Source organism: Delphinus delphis, chromosome 2 (genome assembly GCF_949987515.2).
Source record: "Delphinus delphis chromosome 2, mDelDel1.2, whole genome shotgun sequence".
In the NCBI taxonomy this organism is placed as follows: domain Eukaryota; kingdom Metazoa; phylum Chordata; class Mammalia; order Artiodactyla; family Delphinidae; genus Delphinus; species Delphinus delphis.
The window spans coordinates 85078520-85103546 of record NC_082684.1 but is presented as its reverse complement, the minus strand read 5'-3'; the positions used below and the strand labels follow the sequence as shown (position 1 = coordinate 85103546).

General features: G+C 38.7%; 1 protein-coding gene across 1 annotated transcript in view; it reads left to right on the top strand.

Moving 5' to 3' along the window:
• Positions 1–25027, top strand: part of EXD1 (exonuclease 3'-5' domain containing 1) — a 38928-nt gene that overhangs the window by 12429 nt on the left and 1472 nt on the right. The window contains exons 6-11 of the mRNA XM_060005021.1: positions 1225–1283; positions 4065–4151; positions 17092–17196; positions 17279–17359; positions 19527–19670; positions 20391–20582. Of these exons, the coding sequence (XP_059861004.1) occupies positions 1225–1283; positions 4065–4151; positions 17092–17196; positions 17279–17359; positions 19527–19670; positions 20391–20582 (668 nt within the window). The remainder of the gene's footprint in view (positions 1–1224; positions 1284–4064; positions 4152–17091; positions 17197–17278; positions 17360–19526; positions 19671–20390; positions 20583–25027) is intronic.

The window sequence follows — 25027 nt, the reverse complement described above, 5'->3', positions numbered from 1 at the left end:
ATTTTGTTTAGTGGGTATGGTGGTTTGGACCCTGGTGGTGGCGATATGGTTGGTAGGAAGTGGTGGAATTCTGCATATATATTGAGGTGGAGCCAACACAATGTACTGACAGATTAGATGTGGTTGTGAAAGAAAAAGAGGAAACAAGGATGACTTCAGGGGTTTGGGCTTGAGCAGCCTGAAGTATGGGAAGGATTCTGGGTGGGAAAGGTTTTGGGGAGATGGTTAGGAGTTTAGTTTTGGTCAACCTAAGTTTGAGTGTAAGCTGAGAGATGAAGACAAAGATCTGAGGTGGAGATATAAATTCAAGATCTAGCCTATAAATGATATTTAAAGCCTTGAGACTAGATGAGATCACCAAGAGAGTAAATATGGATAGAAAAAAGGAAGTGGCTTATGGACTATGTCCTGAGCCACTCCAGAGTTTTAAAGTTTGGGAGATGAAGAAGAACTATATGTTATGCTATACCTCTAATCTTTTAAATTACATAATTAGAAAAATAATTAATTTTCAGGATCCAGAGAATTCCAAACGTGTGGACATTGGTCCATCTCCAGGACTAATTTATTTTAAACTATTATTTTTTATTATGAATGTGCTTTTAGAAAATGCATGTCTTAAATACTGTATGATATCACTTATATGTGGAATCTAAAAAATACAACAAACTAGTGACTATAACAAAAAAGAAGCAGACTCACAGATACAGAGAACAGACTAGTGGTTCCCAGTGTGGGGGGGATATAGGGGTGGGGCAGTGGGAGTCACAAACTATTGGATATAAGATAGGCTACAAGGATGTATTGTACAATACCGGGGAATATAGCCAATATTTTCTAATAACTGTAAATGGAGAGTAACCTTCAAAAATTGTATTAACATTTTTTTAAAAGTACATGTCTTGAAGTATTCAAGACATAAACTTATGATGAAGGAAACATTACTGGATTATCAAAGGAAATGAGTAAATATTTTATTTTATAAGATATCATCAGTGGGGCTTTTGTTTATTCTCAACTGACAAATAGGATGCCAATAGTGTTCACTACGGGATGGGCTGATGCAGGTGATAATGAAATAGTTCTCAGTATTCTAGGCTTAGTCTCAGTAGTTCTAGACATTTGAGTTGCAAAGAGTAGGACTTTAGGATTATGGCTAAAATTAGTGGGAGGGCTATTCTATTGCCAAGGAAGATAAATATATATAATAATATTCTCCTGTAGAGGAAGAGGAAGTGACATACACAGTCATTGATCAGTTCCAGCAGAAATTTGGTGCTGCAGTAAGTATTGCCCTCAGTCATTCTCCGTATTGTCTGCAAATGGGTATCATGTCTATGTCTCATAAATTTCTCTCTTATTATAAGATCATTAGTGTTTTTCTTAATGAGTTAACAAAACATCCGAGAGCCGGCTATTTGCCAGGCATTGTTCTGAGGTCTGGGTTATAATAATAAGACAAAGTTCTAGCCCTGAAGGAGCTTATTTTAATGCAAGAAAATAAACACATAATTGTATATCAACTGGTGGTAAGTGCTATGAAAAAAAGTGTAGTATGGTGAATAGAATGACAGGGAGTTCCTATTTTATTTAGGGTAGACAGAGAAAACCTCTGTGAAGAGGTGACATTGGAACAGAGAGCTAAAAGAAGTAAGGGAGCTAACCATGTGGATATCTAGTAAAAAACTTAAAGAAGGCATAATTACAAGTGCAGAGGCCCTGAGGCTGAAGCACACTTGACTTGTGTGGAGGAACAGCAGGGAGGTCATTGTGGCAGGACCACAGTGAAAAAGAATGTTAGGGAATGGAAGGGGGCAGGAGGCAGGTCAGGTAGACATAAGGATTTTGAGTTCGACTTGAGTAAGATGGAGAGCCATTGGCAGTTTTAGAGGAGAGTCAAAAATTTTTTTACTTATATTTTTAAAAGACCAGTCTAGATGCTCTATTTAGGCAATTTCTCTATAATATTTTTTTAATTTGAGATATGGCAGTAACTAATTATTCAGCTAGGCTATGGTTCACAGTTAGACTTTAGGGAAGTCGTTAAGTTTTTTGTTTAGGAGCAAGCTTATGCTCGTGTATGCACAGATGTACTTTTTAAGAGAGGGTTAGCTTTCAGCAGATTCTTTGTTTTTCAAACAGCTTAATTGAGATATAATTCACATGCCATAAAATTTACCAATTTAAAATGTACACTTCACTGGATTTTAGCATATTCACAGAATTGTACATCCATCACCACAGTGAATTTTAGAACATTTTTAATACTCCAAAAGGAAACCCCATATTCCTTAGCTAACACCTCTAATCCCTTCTGAGTACCCCCAGCCCCTGGCAACCACTAATCTATTTTCTGCCTCTATGAATGTGCCTGTTTAGGACATTTCATATAAATGGGATCATACGATGTGTGGTCATTTGTGATTGGCTTGGCTTCTTTTGCGTAGCATAATATTTTCAAGGTTTATCTATGTTATAGCGTGTGTCAGTATTTCACTTATTTTTGTTGCCAAATAATATTCCTTTGTATGGATATACCACATTTCATTTATCCTTTCACCATTTGATGGACATTTGGGTTGTTTCTACTTTTTGGCTATTATGAATAGTGCTGCTGTGAACATACATATACAAGTTTTTGTGTGGACACGTTTCCATTTCTCTTGGATAGATACTTACAAGTGGAATTGCTGGCTCATGTAATAACTCTGTGTTTAACTTTTTGAGGATTGGCCATACTGTTTTGCAAAGCGCTGCACCACTTTACTTTCCCACCAGCAGGGCGTGAGGGTTCCAATTTCTCCACATTCTTACCGACACTATTACCTGTCATTTTAATTATAGCCATCCTAGTGGTGTGAAGTAGTATCTCATTGTGGTTTTGATTTGCATTTCCCTGAAGGCTAATAGTGTTAAGCATATTTTCATGTGTTTATTGGCTATTTTTTTTCTTTTTTAAAAAAATTTTTGTTGGAGTATAGTTGATTTACAATGTTGTGTTAGTTTCAGGTGTACAGCAAAGTGAATCAGTTATACCTATACATATATCCACTCTTTTTTAGATTCTTTTCCCATATAGGCTTATTGGCTATTTGTACATCTTCTTTAGAGAAATATCTATTCATTTGCCATTTTAATTGAGTTACAAGAATTCTTTATATATCAACAGATGCTTTAAAGGGTCCATGACAACAACAACAAATAATAAGATAAGAACTTTTGCTCCAGAAATTTAAAGAGTTAGTTGGAAATTCTTATCAATAGGGAAATACAGCTTTTGTTCCCAGTTTTGCAGCCTTCTTGTTGATTGAGAATGGAACTGAAGTTCAGTCCCCATTTTTTATCATTGATGAAAGATACTCAGAATATAGAACACTTTATGCTCTGTAAAGGAAGATATTGTGCTAGTGTAAGTTACTTTGCCTTTCTATTCTTGAGTAATTTATCTACCTGTAAAATGGGGAGAATCTTGTGCCATGCAGATATTTTCATGGATTATGCAGTAAAGATTTTAGAATTGTATAATGTTTTGAAATATGATAAGAATATAGATAATAAGAGGACCAGCATATGTTTCCAGGATACCCCTATTTCAGTTTTGAATATTTTAATGAATCCAAGACTTTAAAGGACCTGTTAAGTCTGTGTTTTTCTCATTCTGAACAGTAGATACTGTGAGACTCAGCCACTGTGTGAGTTCCCTTTAGGTACAGTAAATTGCTGTTCTTTGCATGAGGAATCTTGCCATAAAGACTGGAAACCTTTTGCTGTAACACCAGTGGTAACAAAAGGTATCTGAGTTTTCAACTCTTATTAGCATTTGCAATATGAATGATTTATTTTCCAGTTGTGGAATAACTTTGTGAACCCTGAAAAGAGGATCAGAAGCATTCAATGTGATTTGTGTGTGTGTGTGTGAAGCAGACATGTGTTTCGGATTTTGTAAGTGTAAAAAAATATGATCCACTTTGTTTATTTCTAGCCATTTTACTTGTGCCATTCATGATGTCATAATTGCAACATTTATTTCCTGGAGATTTTTATTTTCTTCCTTTTCTTACCAGATGCTCCACATCAAGAAGCAAAGTGTCCTGAGTGTGGCAGCAGAAGGAGCTAATGTGTGTCGTCATGGGAGACTATGTTGGCTTCAGGTAAAAGATTTCTTAAAACTTTTTATTTTGAAATAATTGTAGATTCACTGGTAAATTTATTTTAATTGTCTTTTTTATGTCACCCCAGTGTCACTGTCCTATAGCTTGTTTGGAATTCCTTTCAATTTTCTTGTACTCAGTTTATTATTTTCAAAGGGAAGAGCTTTAGGGACTTCCCTGGTGGTCCAGTGGTTAAGACTCCTTGCTTCTGGGACTTCCCTTGTGGCTCAGTGGTTAAGAATCTGCCTTCCAATGCAGGGGACACGGGTTCGAGCCCTGGTCAGGGAAGATCCCACATGCTGCAGAGCAACTAAGCCCATGTGCCACAACTACTAAGCCCGCGCTCTAGAACGCGAGCCACAACTAGTGAGCCCGCGTGCCACAACTACTGAAGCCCACGCGCCTAGAGCCCGTGCTCCGCAGGAAAAGCCACCACAATGAGAAGCCGGCGCTTGTCGCAACTAGAGAAAGCCTGCGCACAGCAATGAAGACCCAACACAGCCAAAAATAAATTAAAAAAAAAAAAAAAAGACTCCGTGCTTGTACTGCACAGGTTTGATCCCTGGTCGGGGAACTAAGATCCTGCATGCTGTGTGGTACGGCCGAAAAAAAAAAGGAAAGAGCTTTATAATCATCGTTGCTGTCTCCGCTGTCTCAGAGGCTCTACCTGACGTTTTCTTTCCCAGCTCTGTTCTCTTGCCTTAGACATATGGAGAATTTCTTTTTTTTTTTTTAAGATTTATTATTTATTTATTTATTGTATTTATTTTTCGCTCTGTCAGGTCTTAGTTGTGGGACATGGGACCTTCGCTTAGGCATGCAGGATCTTTCTTTGCGGTGCACGGGCTCCAGGCTGCATGGGCTCTGTAGTTTGCGGCATGTGGGCTCTCTAGTTGAGGTGCACAAGCTCAGTAGCTGGTGCACGGGCTTAGTTGCCCCGCAGCATGTGGGATCTTAGTTCCCTGACCAGAGATTGAACCTGCGTCCCCTGCATTGTAAGGCAGATTCTTTACCACTGGACCACCAGGGAAGTCCCGAAATATGGAGAATTTCTTATCTTTCCTCTGGTTGGTAGATTTCCACAGTAGATTTCTGCCACATCATTCTCATTTTCCTGGATCAAGGAGATGTAGGTGAGGATATCCATTATATCCAAAGAACTTTGTAGTGAGCCTTGAATAGCTAGAGGATGGATAACCACCTTTGGATCAAACTCAGCATCATCAGTATTTAAGGGGGAGTGGGCCAAGAAAGCCAGCTGAATTCCCAATCGATGTCCTCCATCCTTTTTTTTTTTACCCGTGTCCCCTGCATCAGCAGGTGGACTCTCAACCACTGCATCACCAGGGAAGCCCCCTCCATCCTTTGAGTGAAGACCTACATCAGCCTACTGAGAGAATATTTTTATTAGGATTGGCAATCTGCCTTCTCGAACTCTTTCCTCTGGAATGTTTACTTTCTCAAAGGGTAAGGAATGGAGGTATCAAGCCCAGTTTTGCTCAGGGATTAAATTGCCTCCCTCTTGTTCCATGCACTTTCTCGGTAAACCTTAGCTTTTAGATGACTAGGTTAGAGTTAGCAGCACAAATGCAAATTATTTAAAACAAACCTCCACAAACAACAAAAGCAAAAATAAACAATTTGGACAACATCAAATTAAAAAGCTTGAGATTGGTTCAAGATGGTGGAGTAGAAGGACATGGTCTCACTCCCTCTTTTGAGAACACCAGAATCACAACTAACTGCTGAATAGTCATCAACCGGAAGACACTGGAACTCACCAAAAAAGATACCCCACATGCAAAGACAAAGGAGAAGCTGCAGTGAGACGGTAGGAGGGGTGCTATCACAATAAAATCAAATCCCATAACTGCTGGGTGGGTGACTCACAAACTGGAGAACACTTATACCCCAGAAGTCACCCACTGGAGTGAAGGTTCTGAGCCACATGTCAGGCTTCCCAACCTGAGAGTCTGGCAACGGAAGGAGGAATTCCTAGAGACTCAGACTTCGGCTAGCAAGATTTGATTGCAGGACTTTGGCAGGACTGGGGGAAACAGAGACTCCACTCTTGGAGGGCACACACAAAGTAGTGTGCACATTGGGACCCAGGGGAAGGAGAAGTGACCCCAGATGAGACTGAAGCAGACCTACCTGCTAATGTTGGAAGGTCTCCTGCAGAGGCAGGGGGCAGCTGTGGCTCACCAAGGGACAAGGACACTGGCAGCAGAAGTTGTGGGAAGTACCTCTTGGCATGAGCCCTCCCAGAGTCCGCCATCAGCCCCACCAAAGAGCCGGGTAGGCTCCAGTGTTGGGTTGCCTCAGGCCAAACAACCAACAGGGAGGGAACCCAGCCCCAACCATCAGCAGACAAGCAGATTAAAGTTTTACTGAGCTCTGCCCACCAGAGCAACAGCCAGCTCTACCCACCACCAGTCCCTCCCATCAGGAAACTTCCACAAGCCTCTTGGCCTCATCCACCAGAGGGCAGACAGCAGAAGCAAGAACTACAATCCTGCAGCCTGTGGAACAAAAACCACATTCACAGAAAGATAGACAAGATGAAAAGGCAGAGGGTTATGTATCAGATGAAGGAACAAGATAAAACCCCAGAAAAACAATTAAATGAAATGGAGATAGGCAATCTTCCAGAAAAAGAATTCAGAATAATGATAGTGAAGATGATCCAGGACCTCGGAAAAAGAATGGAGGCAAAGACTGAGAAGATGCAAGAAATGTTTAACAAAGATCTAGGAGAATTAAAGAACAAACAGAGATGAAAAATACAATAACTGAAATGAAAACTACACTAGAAGGAATCAATAGCAGAATAACTGAGGCAGAAGAATGGATAAGTGACCTGGAAGACAGAATGGTGGAATTCACTACTGTGGAACAGAATAAAGAAAAAAGAATGAAAAGAAATGAAGACAGCCTAAGAGACCTCTGGGACAACATTAAATGCAACAACATTCGCATTATAGGGGTCCCAGAAGGAGAAGAGAGAGAGAAAGGACCCAAGAAAATATTGGAAGAGATTATAGTCGAAAACTTCCCTAACATGGGAAAGGAAATAGCCACCCAAGTCCAGGAAGTGCAGCGAGTCCCATACAGGATAAACCCAAGGAGAAACACACCGAGACACATAGAAATCAAATTGGCAAAAATTAAAGACAAAGAAAAATTATTGAAAGCAGCAAGGGAAAAACGACAAATAACATACAAGGGAACTCCCATAAGGTTAACAGCTGATTTCTCAGAAGAAACTCTACAAGCCAGAAAGGAGTGGCATGATATACTTAAAGTGATGAAAGGGAAGAAGCTACAACCAAGATTACTCTACCCAGCAAGGATCTCATTCAGATTCGATGGAGAAATCAAAAGCTTTACAGACAAACAAAAGCTAAGAGAATTCAGCACCACCAAACCAGCTCTACAACAAATGCTAAAGAAACTTCTCTAAGTGGGAAACACAAGAGAAGAAAAGGACCTAGAAAAACAAACCCAAAACAATTAAGAAAATGGTAATAGGAACATACATATCGTTAAGTACCTTAAACATGAACAGATTAAATGCTCCAACCAAAAGACACAGGCTTGCTGAATGGATACAACACCCATATATATGCTGTCTACAAGAGACCCACTTCAGACCTAGGGACACATACAGACTGAAAGTGAGGGGATGGAAAAAGATATTCCATGCAAATGAAAATCAAAAGAAAGCTGGAGTAGCAATACTCATATCAGATAAAATAGACTTTAAAATAAAGAATGTTACAAGAGACAAGGAAGGACACTACATAATGATCAAGGGATCAATCCAAGAAGAAGATATAGCAATAATAAATATATATGCACCCAACATAGGAGCACCTCAATACATAAGGCAACTGCTAACAGCTCTAAAAGAGGAAATCAACAGTAACAGAATAATAGTGGGGGACTTTAACACCTCACTTACACCAATGGACAGATCATCCAAACGGAAAATTAATAAGGAAACAGAAGCTTTAAATGCCACAATAGACCAGATATATTTAATTGATATTTATAGGACATTCCATCCAAAAACAGCAGGTTACACTTTCTTCTCAAGTGCTCATGGAACATTCTCCAGGATAGATCACATCTTGGATCACAAATGAAGCCTCAGTAAATTTAAGAAAATTGAAATCATATCAAGCATCTTTTCTGACCACAATGCTATGAGATTAGAAATCAGTTACAGGGAAAAAAATGTAAAAAACACAAACACATGGAGGCCAAACAATACGTTACTAAATAACCAAGAGATCACTGAAGAAATCAAAGAGGAAATCAAAAAATACCTACAGACAAATGACAGTGAAAACACAATGCTCCAAAACCTATGGGATGCAGCAAAAGCAGTTCTAAGAGAAGTTTATAGCTATACAAGCCTACCTCAAGAAACGAGAAAAATCTGAAATAAACAATCTAACCTTACACCTAAAGGAACTAGAGAAAGAAGAACAAACAAAACCCAAAGTTAGCAGAAGGAAAGAAATCATAAAGATCAGAGCAGAAATGAATGAAATAGAAACAAAGAAAACAACAGCAAAGATCAACAAAACTAAAAGCTGGTTCTTTGAGAAGATAAACCAAATTGATAAACCATTAGCCAGACTCATCAAGAAAAAGAGGGAGAGGACTCAAATCAATAAAATTAGAAATGAGAAAGGAGAAGTTACAACAGACACAGCAGAAATACAAAGCATCCTATGAGACAACCACAAGCAACTCTATGCCAATAAAATGGACAACCTGGAAGAAATGGACAAATTCTTAGAAAGGTATAACCTTCCAAGACTGAACCAGGAAGAAACAGAAAATATGAACAGACCATTCACAAGTAATGAAATTGAAACTGTGATTAAAAATCTTCCAACAAACAAAAGCCCAGGACCAGATGGCTTCACAGGCGAATTCTATCAAACATTTAGAGGAGAGCTAACACCCACCCTTCTCAAACTCTTCCAAAAAATTGCAGAGGAAGGAATGCCCCCAAACTCATTCTATGAGGCCACCATCACCCTGATACCAAAACCAGACAAAGATACTACAAAATAAGAAAATTACAGACCAATATCACTGATGAATATAGATGCAAAAATCCTCAACAAAATACTAGCAAACGGAATCCAACAACACATTAAAAGGATCATACACCATGATCGAGTGGGATGTATCCCAGGGATGCAAGGATTCTTCAATATACGCAAATCAATCAATGTGATACACCATATTAACAAATTGAAGAATAAAAACCATATGATCATCTCAATAGATGCGGAAAAAGCTTTTGACAAAATTCAACACCCATTTATGATAAAAACTCTCCAGAAAGTGGGCAAAGAAGGAACCTACCTCAACATAATAAAGGCCATATACAACAAACGCACAGCAAACATCATTCTCAATGGTGAAAAACTGAAAGCATTTCCTCTAAGATCAGGAACAAGAAAGGATGTCCACTCTCACCACCATTATTCAACATAGTTTTGGAAGTCCTAGACACAGCAATCAGAGAAGAGAAAGAAATAAAAACAATACAAATTGGAAAAGAAGAAGTAAAACTGTCACTGTTTGCAGATGACATGATACCTATACACAGAGAATCGTAAAGATGCCACCAGGAAACTACTAGAGCTAATCAATGAATTTGGTAAAGTTGCAGGATACAAAATTAATGCACAGAAATCTCTTGCATTCCTATACACTAATGATGAAAAATCTGAAGGAGAAATTAAGGAAACACTCCCATTTACCACTGCAACAAAAAGAATAAAATACCTAGAAATAAATCTACCTAGGGAGAGAAAAGACGTGTATGCAGAAAACTATAAGACACTGATGAAAGAAATTAAAGATGATACAAATAGATGGAGAGATATACCATGTTCTTGGATTGGAAGAATCAATATTGTGAAAATGACTGTACTACCCAAAGCAATCTACAGATTCAATGCAATCCCTATCAAATTACCAATGGCATTTTTTACAGAACTAGAACAAAAAACCTTAAAATTTGTATGGAGACACGAAAGACCCCGAATAGCCAAAGCAGTCTTGAGGGAAAAAAACGGAGCTGGAGGAATCAGACTCCCTGACTTCAGACTATACTACAAAGCTACAGTAATCAAGACAGTATGGTACTGGCACAAAAACAGAAATATAGATCAATGGAACAGGATAGAAATCCCAGAGATAAACCCATGCACCTATGGTCAACTAATCTATGACAAAGGAGGCAAGGATATACAGTGGAGAAAAGACAGTCTCTTCAATAAGTGGTGCTGGGAAAACTAGACAGCTACATGTAAAAGAATGAAATTAAAACGCTCCCTAGCACCATACACAATAATAAACTCAAAATAGATTAGAGACCTAAATGTAAGACTGGGCACTATAAAACTCTTAGAGGAAAACATAGGAAGAACACTCTTTGACATAAATCACAGCAGGATATTTTTTGACCCACCTCCTAGAGTAATGGAAATAAAAACAAATATAAAAATGGGGGACCTCATGAAACTTAAAAGCTTTTGCACAGCAAAGGAAAATATAAACAAGACGAAAAGACAACCCTCAGAATGGGAGAAAATATTTGCAAATGAATCATCGGACAAAGGATTAATCTCCAAAATATATAAACAGCTCATGCAGCTCAATAGTAAAAAAACAAACAACCCAATCCAAAAATGGGCAGAAGACCTAAATAGACATTTCTCCAAAGAAGACATACAGATGGCCAAGAAGCACATGAAAAGCTGCTCAACATCACTATTAGAGAAATGCAAATCAAAACTACAGTGAGGTATCACCTCACACCAGTTTGAATGGGCATCATCAGAAAATCTACAAACAACAAATGCTGGAGAGGGTGTGGAGAAAAGGGAACCGTCTTGCACTGTTGGTGGGAATGTAAATTGATAGAGCCACTATGGAGGTTCCTTAAAGAACTAAAAACAGAATTACCATATGACCCAGCAATCCCACTACTGGACGTATACCCAGAGAAAACCATAATTCAAAAAGACACACGCGGGGCTTCCCTGGTGGCGCAGTGGTTGAGAGTCCATCTGCCGATGCAGGGGACGTGGGTTTGTGCCCCAGTCCGGGAAGATCCCACATGCCGTGGAGCGGCTGGGCCCGTGAGCCATGGCTGCTGAGCCTGTGCATCCGGAGCCTGTGCTTTACAACGGGAGAGGCCACAACAGCGAGAGGCCCGCATACCACAAAAAAAAATAAAGTAAAATTAGAAATAAAACAACATGTGGTCCAGCAATCCCACTTCTGGGTATATATCCAAAGGAAATGAAAACAGGATCTCAAAGAGATAACTGTATTCCCATGTTCATATTGCAGCATTATTTACAATAACCAATACATGGAAAAAACCAAGTGTCCATAGATGGATGAATCGATAAAGTAAATGTGATATATATGTACAATGGAATATTATTCTGCCATAAAAAAGAAGGAAATTCTGCCATTTGTGATGACATGGATGAACCTGGAGGGATTCAGCTAAGTAAAATAAGTTAGACAGAGAAAGACAAATACCGTATGCTCTCACTTATATGCAGAATCAAAAAAACCAAACTCATAGAAACAGAGAGCAGAGTAGTGGTTCCAGGAGTGGGGGAATGGGGGAAATGGATGAAGGTATTCAAAAGGTACAACTTCCAGTTATAAGATAAATAGGTTATGGGAATGTAATGCACAGCACGGTAATTATAGATAACAATACTGTATTGTATACTTAAAAGCTGCTAAGAGAGTAGATCTTAAAAGTTCTCACCACACACAGATAACCATGTGAGGTAATAGATATGTTAACTACCCTCATCATAGTAATCCTTTTGCAGTATATACTTACATCAAATTATCATGTTATATACCTTAAACTTACACAATGTTATATGCTAATTTTATCTCAATAAAGCTGGGTAGGGAGGAAGAAACCAAACCAAAACCTCTCTCTACCAAAACAAAAGGGTTGACTTCCTGGTAATGCAGGCCTGAGCACCTCTAGGTTATTTCCTAATTTGTCCCCTTTTGTTGTATAGATACCAGAGCGGACATCCAGTTGGTTACAAATATCATCTTTGTGACTGGAAGCAAATCAATGGGCACGTTTTCTCCCACCAGGTCCTTGGACTTGTATGTTTGATTTTTTAAATCAAAGTATCACATGCCCTATGTATTAAAAGCAAAAAACAAAAATGCTAAAAGGCTTATGAGGACAGAAAAATCCTCACTCCATTTCTCTCTTCAGAGGTGGTGCTTTTGTTTTTTTTAAGAATCCAGTAACAAGGTTGTTAAAGTACATGTGTACAGCACTTTACAGTTGACAAAGTACTTTGACAAACATTATTTCATTTACATTTTTCATTTCATTCTCCTTATAGGAGACCTGTGATGCAAGTGTTAGTCCATGTGATGCTGTTCCATAAGACCTTAAGCTATCTTTACTTTTTTCATTGTTTTTTCTTTTTGCTGCTCTGAATGGGTGAGTTCTACTGCCTTGTCTTTGAGTTGACTGATCCTTTCTTCTGCTTTATCTAGTCTGCTAGTGAACCCATCTAGTGTATTTTTCAGTTCAATTATTATATTCTTTAGGTCTGTGACTTCTATTTGGTACTTTCTTACATTTCCATCTCTTTGTTGAAGTGCTCACTGGGTTCATCCATTCTTCTCCCCAGTTTGGTGAGCATCTTTATAGACCATTATTTGAGCTCTTTATCAGGTAAATTATTTATCTCCATTTCATTAAGTTTTTTTTCCTGAGGTTGACTCTCTGTGTTGGTTTCTATATAGTAGATGAAACAGCCACACCTCCCAGTGTTGAAGGAGTGGCCTCATGTAGGAGATGAACTTTGTCATTCAACCCTGCCTCAGCTCCTGGTTGTCTTTCAAACCTCTTGGCCTTGTCCAAGCAGCCTATTATATTTTTAATAGCTCCCAGTAGTTGAGGATGTGCCAAGACCTGTCAGTGTCCTAAAGGGGAGAATCTCAGCACATAGACTCAGGGTGACTGGAAGTGAGACCCTCAGGCATCAGTTTTTTAAGTATGCAAATATGTACATTCCTGTGGGACCACAAGCATAAACCTTGCTGGCCACCAGAGCCAGGCAATCTGGAGGTGTCCCCTGAGCAGCAGTTGCAGAAATCAGGGCTCCAGATGAGTGTCAAAGCTCTTTTCTGGGTGATATAGGTGAGCTGGAGCAAGGGAGAGCGTCAAGATGGAGTCCACAGCTTATGTTCCTTGAGAGCAACTCCATAGGCCACTAATGTGTACCAATCCTGAAGCCTGCCTCTCAGGCTGAAGCTCCAGGATGAGCGAAGAGCCCTCCTTCACAAAAAGACTGGAGAGTGTGCCCCAGTCCACTGTCTGTGCAGTGCCCTAGGGGTGGTAGCCTGCCAAGAACTGTCCCTCCGATTGCCACAGTCCCACGAGACCCAGGAATACAAGCCACCCTGGCCACCAGAGCCATGCCATCAAGGGGTGTCCTCTGGTAGCATCCTCAAAACCCAGGGAACCAGACACAAAAAAGTACAGAGGCAACTACTTTTAACATGTTGAAATGTGTCTATTTTCATTTTTTGATAATATGCTTATTGCTCTCTCTTTATTCATCAGTTTTACAAATTATTAACTTTTATTATACTAAACAAAGATTTTGCTCACTTATAGCACCCACACCTCCCTAGAGCCTCCCAATTTAGTTATATCCCAATTTTAAAAGATTTTATTTTTATACAATTTTAAAGGTTACTTTCCACTTACCGTTATCACAAAATTGTTGGCGGTATTCCCCATGTTGTACAATACATCCTTGAGCCTATATTACACCCAATAGTTTGTACCTCCCACTGCCTCACCCCTATATTCCCCCCACCACTGGTAACCACTAGTTTGTTCTCTGTATCTGTGAGTTGGCTTCTTTTTTGTTATATTCACTCATTTGTTGTATTTTTTAGATTCCACATATAAGTGATATCCTACGGTATTTTTCTTTCTCTATCTGACTTATTTCACATAGCATAATGTCCTCCAAGTCCATCCATGTTACTGCAAACGGCAAAATTTCATTCTTTTTTATGGATGAGTAGTATTCCATTGTATATATACACCACATCTTCTTTATCCCTTCATCTGCTGATGAACACTTAGGTAGTTTCCATGTCTTGGCTATTGTAAATAATGCCGCTATGAACATTGGGGTGCATGTATGTTTTCAAATTAGTGTTTTTGGGTTTTTTGGGGGGGAAGTTATATCCCAATGTTTGGTTAAGACAGGATTCAGGCTGTATGTGATTATGGCTATGTAACCATTACTCCTTGTTGGTCCAGTAAGATTGTTTCTTTTCTTGCCCAACTTTTTGTTTTTCATAGAATTGATAATTGCCTCATCTTACTAGCTTTGTTTTCCTTTCATTTGTGACAAAGCCTTCCCATATTTTCCCCTCAATGTAGTTTTTCACATGCTTACATCTATCTTGATAATCTGTGCTTCATCTTTGTCTTGAAGCCATCTTCCCTGGAGCCCTCTATCCTCCTGTTCCAATACAGGCTGGTGGTATCAAGCTGGAAGCTACAAGGGAAAAGGTCTGGAGGCTCACAATTGTGTGCAGACTCATTTTTCAGTCCATTACCAAACCTCTGCCCTCTTCTATATCTTATATTCCCAACTCTAGAGCCTCCCTTGTTGGATTTATACAGAGAATATATCTTCTGTCCTCCGTGGGAGTGGGAAGGGATAACTTGGAGGCTTACTTCTTCACATACAGACCTCAAGCCTATCCCTCTATTTCCAGCTCCTCACTGTCCTCAGTATCTGTCACCTTTAATTCCTAAACCTTTATTTTCATTTTGTGTTTCCTTCTTTGTTCTGTTTTTTCTAATCTGCTTTCTTTCTGTCAGTATTTCCCACTGCTTTTCTTTTTTTTTTGGCTGCATTGGGTCATCATTGCTGCGCACGGGCTTTCTCTAGTTGAGGCGAGCTGGGGCTACTCTTCATTGCAGTGCGCGAGCTTCTCATTTGCGGTGGCTTCTCTTGTTGCAGAGCACAGGCTCTAGGTACGTGGGATTCAGTAGTTGTGGGGCATGGGCTCAGTAGTTGTGGCTCACGGGCTCTAGAGCGCAGGCTCAGTAGTTCTGGTATACGGGCTTAGTTGCTCTGTGGCATGTGGGATCTTCCCGGACCAGGGCTTGAACCCGTGTCCCCCACACTGGCAGGTGGATTCTTAACCACTGCGCCACCAGGGAAGTACCTCCCACTGCTTTTCTTTAACTTTAAATTATTTAAATGTTTAACCTTCATCTGTGGTCAGATATTTTCAGGTATAATATTATGTCTTAAGGTAGCAAATATTTTTTAAGAGTCTTAAAGGTTTTTTTTGTCCTTTGGCCTACTTCTCAGGGCTGTTTCTGGGAATCTATCCTAAATAATTCAAAACATGAAGAAAAATTTCTGTGAGAACCTATTCATTTTGGCATCATTTATAGTGGTGAAAAATCAGAAGCCACTTAGTTAACAGTAGCAGACATTACAGTACATTTGATAGATCTTATGTGGCTGTTAAAATCGATGACAAATGCAGCATAGAAAAATGTTTGAAAGTTTATGAAAAGAAGAAGTGGGATATAGATTTGAATGCATATTATTAGAGTGTTATGCATTTTTTATATGAACAAATGGAAGGGGGTGTTGTGTGGCATGATGCACTGATTCACTGAAGAGATGAATAACAGCTGTCTATGTGCCTCACTCTTTTCTAGTGGTTGCTTTAGTTACGAGTGGTGAATCTGACATAATCTCTTCTTTCACAGAGTTTACAGTCTAGCAGAGAATTATTTTCCAAACTTCTATAATGTGTCTATTCAATTTTTACAATTAAAGAGGTAGAGGAAAAGCAGGGATTGACTATTTCAGGTGTCAAATTTTGGCAAACAACATGAAAGAGCTGAGAATGGGTGCCTGGTAGGCCTGGTAATTGTAACTGTATCAATAGTTAGCTCTTGAAATGACAAAGATGGTATCTGACTGTCCTGTGGCTGGCTGTCTAGACCTATTTGGATCTGTTCTTGCCTTCATTCTTTGATTCAGTAGATTATCCAGCTGTATGGCCTCTGTGACTTTTATGATCAGAAACAACCTAGAATACTTATAATTGTATAAAATTGATCAAAATGACAGTATTTCACATCCTACCATTTGTGCCAGTGTGTTTGTTGCCTGTTTTAAACTGCTAGAGGACAGGGATCTTCTCTTATGAGTAATTTTATGTAACACCCAACACAATCATGTGTATTATGGAACTCAGAGAAATAGCCTTTGGTGTTATCGAGAGTGAAATATTGTTCATTTCCCTTAAACCTATAATCCCTGCATTTTAGAATGCCATAGGTGAGACATAAAACATTAAAGAAGAAAAAAGCTAGAGGCTAAACTACTAGCTTGTCCTTTTCTTTCCTTTTGAAAATCACAGTGATAGTGTTTTTGTGTTTTGTTTTTTTTTTACTTAAGGTAAATTTAAACCTGTTTTCCCTAAGAATCAATGAGTGCCTATTGTTTACTTTAAAGATGAGGCTGTTAAATATTTTTCACATGCCTTTCTTTGTTGTTGTTGTTGTTGTTGTTTTTTGCAGTACGCGGGCCTCTCACTGTTGTGGCCTCTCCCGTTGTGGAGCACAGGCTCCGGACGCACAGGCTCAGTGGCCATGGCTCACGGGCCCAGCCGCTCCACGGCATGTGGGATTTTCCCAGACTGGGGCACAAACCCATGTCCCCTGCATCGGCAGGCGGACTCTCAACCACTGCACCACCAGGGAAGCCCTCACATGCCTTTCTTGATCCTCAGATCCCCTTCCCTAGTTCTTTCTTATGTGTGTCTGGATGGTCTGTTGTAGGTGGCCACAAGTAGCCGAGTTTACTTATTTGACATTTTCCTTCTGGGAAGTCGTGTTTTCAGCAATGGACTTCAGATAGTATTAGAAGACAAGAGAATTTTGAAGGTGAGTGTGTAAGTTGATTCATCTGCTAGTAAGAATAACAGCCAGGTTCTAATAACTCTTTCTCTGTCTTCTGATTCCTTAGGTTATCCATGATTGTCGTTGGCTTTCTGATTGCCTCTCTCATCAGTATGGAATTTTGCTGAATAATGTCTTTGACACCCAGGTACATGCAGGGAAACACTGGAATCAATGCAGTGTATATAGCTCCTGTAGAAAATAGGCCTTATCTGATGAGTGATTGAAAGTCTTCTTGTGTGTGCCTCATTCCCGCCCACTTCTCATGTAAGATGTTTGTACAATATGTGAGAACATTTGGTGCACTGAAGAAGTACTGGAGAAAAGTTACTTGTAATTATTTAGGGTTTTTTCCCTTCATTTTGCTCCAGAAATTTTCAAATAAGAAGCAAGCTCCATACTCTGTAGCATTCAGAAACTCAAACAATTTTGGGGTCATTTGGAAATCTGACATGGATTCTTACTGTGAGGTGGACAGTCAGTCACGTCTATGCCTTTACCACATATGTATCAGTTAAGGCTGATGGCTAATTGGCATCTAGCTCAGGGATGCAGGTTGTCCTAGATGTTCCCCCAAAGCCTATACTGGCCCCAGATAGCCTGAAGATAAGCAGTTTTTCTCTGATCTAAAGGACCTAGAGAAATGAGAAATTCCCAGATTATACTAGATCTGGGTTTCTGGTTTGGCTGTGAGAGCCATAAACCCACTAGTTTTCATTATGTATTCTTTAAGTTCTTCTAGTCTTCTAGGTTAATGCCATGAAAGGGAGATCTTGAATATATAAACCTAGAGCCTTTGGAGAGGGGTTAAAATAATGAGTTAGCCAATTATTTTTTAACAGAAATTCCTAAAAGTTCAACTTTATGTTATTGTATGTGGTTTAAGTTTGCTCTTTATGTATCTGCTTGTAATGAACTTTGTGCCACTTCCCTTGTTTACACGTTCCTTTGGGTCTTCTTTCAAGAGCATTCACTATATAGAGATTGCTTCTATGCTTACTCCAAAATGTAACACAGTTGCTCATTGTTCCCTTGAGGCCATCAGGCTTCTTGATTAGACCTCGTATGTATTGTCTAATGAAGACATTGGCATATCTTTCCATATTTTTCTTTTCAGATTTTCATAGTACAAGAAGCAGGAATTCAGAATTATTTCAATTTGTTTTCCTTTAACACAGTGTATTAGTTTCCTATTGCTGTTGTAACTAATCACCACAAATTTTGTGGCTTAAAACATAAATTTAGGGCTTCCCTGGTGCCGCAGTGGTTGAGAGTCCGCCTGCCGAAGCAGGGGACACAGGTTCGTGCCCTGGTCCGGGAAGATCCCACATGCCGCGGAGCAGCTGGGCCTGTGAGCCATGGCCGCTGAGCCTGCGCGTCCGGAGCCTGTGCTCCGCAACAGGAGAGGCCACAACAGTGAGAGGCCCACGTACCGAAAAAAACAAACAAACAAACAAACACAACACATAAATTTACTCTCTTACAGTTCTGGAGGTCAGACATCTGAAATCATTTGCACTGGGTGAAAGTCAAGGTGTCAGCAGGGCTGGTTTCTTCTGGAGGCTCTGAGAGGACAGTCTGTTTCCTTGCTTTTCAGCTTTCACCTGTGTTCTTTGGCTTGTGGCTCCTTCTATCTTCACAGTTCACCAATCTCTGCTTTCATCATCACATCACCTTCTCTTCTGGCTGTAGTAAAATCTCCCTCTGCCTCGTCTTATAAGAATACTTGTGATTACATTTAGGGCCCATCTGGATAATTCAAGTTAATCTCCCTATCTCGATATCCTTAACTAATCACAGCAGCAAAGTCCATTTCGCCATTTAAGATAACATTCACAGGTCCAGGAATTAGGATGTGGATATATTTGGGGGCTGTTATTTAGCCTACCACACACAGACAAATAATGATTGCAATTCTTAATTTTATTAGCTTTCCTTACCAAAACTTTACCAGAGTTGCTAATAAGTAGAAGTAATTCTTTAATTTTATCTTCCTTTCCCCATTCCTTGAAGGCACCAAAGAGTAATAATCATAAGGCAGGCAAATAAAAGAAGTGGAAAAGAAAATAGACAGGGACACATTAAAGTTGGGTGATCCTTTTTCTTTTTCTTTTCTTTTTTTTTTTTTCTAATTTTTCAGAATAAGATAACCTAACAACTTTAAATTTTCTAATGGCATTGTCTATCATGTGGGTCCTTGGGAAAAATGGTATTTAAAGATGTTTCTCTAAATGTATTTCTGCTATTTCTGTCATGAGATAGCTCTCTGTATATATCCTACAGACTGGTCTGTTTGTCTTTTTTTAATGCCACAGGTAGCAGATGTCCTTCAATTTTCCATGGAAACAGGCGGCTTTCTTCCAAACTGCATTAGTACTTTACAGGAGAGTTTAATCAGACACCTTAAAATAGCCCCTAAATATCTCTCCTTTCTGGAAGAGAGACAAAAACGGATTCGGGTGAGTATTAACGTATGTCCCATATAACATTAATATTTTCAAGTGTCTTGTGAGTGGGATTATCAGCATATTATATAGAGAAATGACAGCTGCTGTGTAAGCGTATGAACATTGCCAAAATCTTAGTTGTTCCAAATGGGAACAGTTTGTTTGTGGTCTCAAGTGGAAAAAAGCCAGCATCCAGATTTGTTGGTTATCAATTAAAAAGTACTCTGACAAAAAAAAAAAAAAAAAGTACTCTGAAATAAATTTTCAATTGGACAAGTGGGGATTTTATTGGGAATTTGGATTAAGGCAGTGGAACAAAAATCATGCCAATTATTTCTCCCAAAGTAAGATAGATTTTCTTCAGCTTCTAATAGCCTTGCATGCAAACTTAGGTCATGACCGTATTGGCTGCAATTTTGGCCATATAATCTAATCAGTCCTGCTGCCTCCAGTTTTGAATGAGAAGCCCTGATCTCTCTCTCTCTCTTCTTCCCTCCCTCCCTCCCCACATCTTTCCCCCATCACATACACACACTCACTGTATACACACAATAAGTGTGTGTATGTGTATGTGTGTATATGCTCAGAAGGCTAGCCATAGTGTGAAAGTAGAAGGTAATAATTGAAGAAAATGACAGTAATGGTGATTTAAGTTAAGCAGCACTTAGATAAACCATTATTTTCTTTAAAGATTTGCTTACTATTCAGAGAAAATTGTTTTGGTGTCTCTAGGAAAACCCAGAACTATGGTTCACACGACCTCTTTCACCCTCTTTGCTAAAAATTTTGGCCTTGGAAGCTACCTACCTGCTGCCCCTTCGCTTGGTACTCCTAGATGAAATGATGTCTGATCTAACTACCCTGGTGGACGGGTACCTAAACACCTACCGAGAAGGGTCTGCAGACTGGCTGGGAGGCATGGAGGTAGGTGCCACTCTCTGTGGCTGTGTTTTCAGGACCTCTGTGTCCTCATGGGGGCCACAGTGATACCCACTGTTCACAGCTGCACCAAATTTCTTTCAGCAGATTTGATGATAAATATTCTTGAAGCGGCTATAGCTTGGGCTTAATTCAGCTCCTTAAGCACTTTTTTTCTATATATATATATATATTTTATGATCACTGACATTTATTTCATATGATGCAACTGGTGATGTGCATTTCAATAAAACTAAAAGTTGATGTGCTAGAAGTCCTAACTCCTTTCTTAAATATTGTACCAATTTTCTCACAATATTAAGTTATGTTTCCAGTAAATATATCTTTCAAAGAAAGGGTAAATTTCATTAGTTATTTTTATGAAGCCAGCACAATATAAGAAAACTTATATTGTTGGCAAACTATTGCATTAGGCCAAATCTGGCCCATGGCCTATTTTTGTAAAACTCACAATCTAAGAATGATTTTTATAGTCTTAAAGGATTGTTAAAAAAAAAAAAGTATGCTTGTGGCTTACAAAGCCTAAAATGTTTACTATTTGACTCCTTACATAAAAAGTTCACAGGCTACTGCTATAAACAGTTCTCATTTAGGAATACTGATGCAAAATCCTAAATAAAATAATAGCATTTTTGGTACAAACTCCACTTAGATATATTATACTTTTCTATTAATGTGTCTCTGGATTCTAGTTACAAGCATGGTTTAATATTATATTAATATTTATTAATATTTAATATTATATTAAATTCTGTATTTTATTGGGGCCAAGAAAGTCTTATGATTATCTCATAAATGCTGAAAAAGTTCTTTTGTAACTTTTTTATATTTTACTCTCACTGTTTAACAAGAAAAGATCAATGTAAAAATCCTTTCATAGTTTGCTTGATTGGAGAATTTTAATGTTTTTCATTTATCATTGTAAAGCCAAGGACAATTTTTTAACTTTTTAATATTTTGTTCTCACTGTTTATTGCTGAAAAAATTTGATAATATTCTATATACATTATTGATTAAAGTTGGAATAGGTACTTTAACATGATAAAACATATATCTCAGGCAAGAAGACTACCTAATATTTGATTGGGAACATCAATATCAAGAAATATACAGAAATGGTGACTATCACCACTACTTTAATACAGAAATGGTGACTATCACTACTACTTTAGTAGTTTCTGAAGCTATTAGCCAGTGAGGTTAGAAAAAAAAAAAGATGAACTATAAAAATTGAACAGGAGGAATAGGAATGATGACTTGCCTATGATATACCTGAATACTGAAGAGAATCAATTGAAAAAGATTGCCAAAAACAAAAAGGCAGTTTAGGGCTTCCCTGGTGGCGCGGTGGTTGAGAGTCCGCCTGCCGATGCAGGGGACACGGGTTCGTGCCCCGGCTCGGGAAGGTCCCACAAGCCGCGGAGCGGCTGGGCCGGTGAGCCATGGCCGCTGAGCCTGCGCGTCCGGAGCCTGTGCTCCACAATGGGAGAGGCCACAACAGTGAGAGGCCCGAGTACCGCAAAAAAAAAGGCAGTTTAGTAAAATAGGTACAAATATAACATAAAACTTAATAGCTTTCCTATATCCCTGTACACAACTACAGAATATAATGGGGGAAAAATTCATTTATAATTGTAACAAAAAATAGATTATCTAGAAATAAATCTAACAAGAAATGTGAAATATAGAGATGAAAAAAATGTTAAAGTATTACTGAATGGCATAAAAGAGGACTTAAATGAATGGGGACATTAAGTATTTTTGGCAATCAGTTATTCCTAAATTAACTTTTTAAAAAATTAGTTTATTTATTATTTATTTTTTTGGTTGCATTGGGTCTTTGTTGCTGTGCACGGGCTTTCTCTAATTGCAGCAAGCGGGGGCTACGCTTCGTTGTGATGCGCGGGCTTCTCATTGTGGTGGCTTCTCTTGTTGTGGAGCACAGGCTCTCGGTGTGGGGGCTTCAGTAGTTGTGGCATGTGGGCTCAGTAGTTGTGGCTCACGGGCTTAATTGCTCCACGGCATGTAGGATCTTCCCGGGCCAGGGCTCAAACCCGTGTCCCCTTCATTGGCAGGTGGGTTCTTAACCACTGTGCCACCAGGGAAGCCCCCTAAATTAACTTTTAAATTTAACTTTCTTTTAAGAAAAATGCTAAAGCCATAATTACTTTGGCAAACTGTGATTATAGTGTTTATAGAGATAAATAAGAATAGTCCTGTCAGATATTAAAACATATGTCTACACTAAATATGAGCGGTACATGTATAGGCAGATCGATGGAATAGAGAACCCAGAAATAGATCTCATATATATCAGTAATGGTTGAGATAAAGGTAAAATTTCCAATCAATGAGAAAAAGATAAGTATTTAGTAAATGGCCTCAGGCAATTGACTAACCATTGTGAGGGAGGAGAATCAGAGTTGGATTGTTATCTCTTTCTGCTACACCAAAATAAATCCCATGGATCAAGTATTTATGTAAGAACTAGAATTATAAAAGTATTGGAGGGGCTTCTCTGGTGGTGCAGTGGTTGAGAGTCCGCCTGCCGATGCAGGGGACGTGGGTTTGTGCCCCGGTCCGGGAAGATCCCACATGCCCGGGAGCAGCTAGGCCCATGAGCCATGGCCGCTGAGCCTGCGCGTCCGGAGCCTGTGCTCCGCAACTGGAGAGGCCACAACAGTGAGAGGCCCGCGTAAAAAAAAAAAAAAAAGTATTGGAAAAAAAGTATTGGGACTTCCCTGGTGGTCCAGTGGCTAAGACTCCGCACTCCCAAAGCAGAGGGCCTGGGTTCCATCCCTGGTCAGGGAACTAGATCCCACATGTGGCAGTGAAGATCCCATGTGCTGCAACTAAGACCCAGTGCAGCTAAATAAATAAGTAAATAAGTAAATAAATATTTTAAAAAAGTATTAAAAGAAAATTATGTCACAGTAGGGAATATGTCCCCTCCCCCAACTTTACTGAGGAATAGTTGACAAAATTAATTGTGTATATTTAAAGTGTACATTGTGATGATTTGATATACATTGTGGAATGATTACCAAGATCAAGATAACTAACATCCATCACCTCATAGCTAACTTTTTTTTATGTAGTGAGAATGCTTAAGATCTACTCTCAGAAACTTTCAAGTATATAATACTGAACTATTAACTGCAGTAACCATGCTGTGCATTAGATCCTCAGAACTTATTCTTCTTATAACTGAAAGTTTGTACCCTCTGACCTACATGTCCCCATTTTCCTCTCCCTCAACCCCTGGGAACCCCCATTCTATTCTCTGATTTCATGAAATCAGATTTTTGTTTTTGTTTTTTAAGATTTCATATATAAGTGATACTGTGCAGTATTTGTCTTTGTCTGGCTTATTCACTTAGCATAATACCCTCCAAGTTCAAACATATTGTTGCAGATGGCAGGACTGCCTTCTTTTTTATGGCTGAGTAATATTCTATTGTATAGAATATTGTATTGTGTAATGTATATACATCACATCTTTATCCATTTATCTATTGATAGACACAGGTTGTTTACATATTGTGAATTATGATGCAGTGAACAAAGGGAATGTACATATCTCTTTGCGATCCTGTTTTCATATGCTTCAGATATGTACCCAGACGTGGGATTGCTGGACCATATAATAGTTCTATTTTTAATTTTTTGAGGAACATCCATGTTGTTTTCCACTGTTTTACATGGTAATGTAAATTGCATCAATTTACATTCCGATCAACAGCATATGAGTTCCCTTTTCTCCACATTCTCACCAACACTTGTTATCTGTCTTTTTGATAATAGCCATCTTAACAGGTGTCAGTAACACCTCATTGTGGTTTTGATTTGCATTTCCCTGATAACTAGTGACTTCGAGCACCTTTTCATGTACCTGTTGGCCATCTAAATATCTTCTTTGGAAAATTATCTATTCAGGTCCTTTGCTCACTTTTAAATTAGAGTATTTGCATTTTTGCTATTGAGTTGTATGAGGAAATGCTTTTCTATGCAATACAGAAATACTCAGAACTCATAAAAGATGAATAAATATGACTTTAAAAATTTTGTATGGCGAAAATACTGTGAACAAAGTCAAAGGGAAAGCAACCTAGGAAAAATTATTTGCCTCATGTAACAAAGAGGACATTTTCTTAATATATTCTTTATTGTAGCATTTATGTAATGACAAAATACTGAAGACAACCCAAATATCCATCCACAAGGGTTTGGTTAAACAAACTATTGTATATCCATACAGCCATTAAAATTGCCAATATGGAAAAATCTCCAAGACAGAATTTTTAATTGGAAAAATCAAGAAGAAGAAGAATATATAATATTATGTAGCCACTTGTATAAAATAATTTTAGAAAGAGTTATCAAAATAAAAAGTTGGGGGAAAATAAAAATTGAAAAATATAATCCAATGA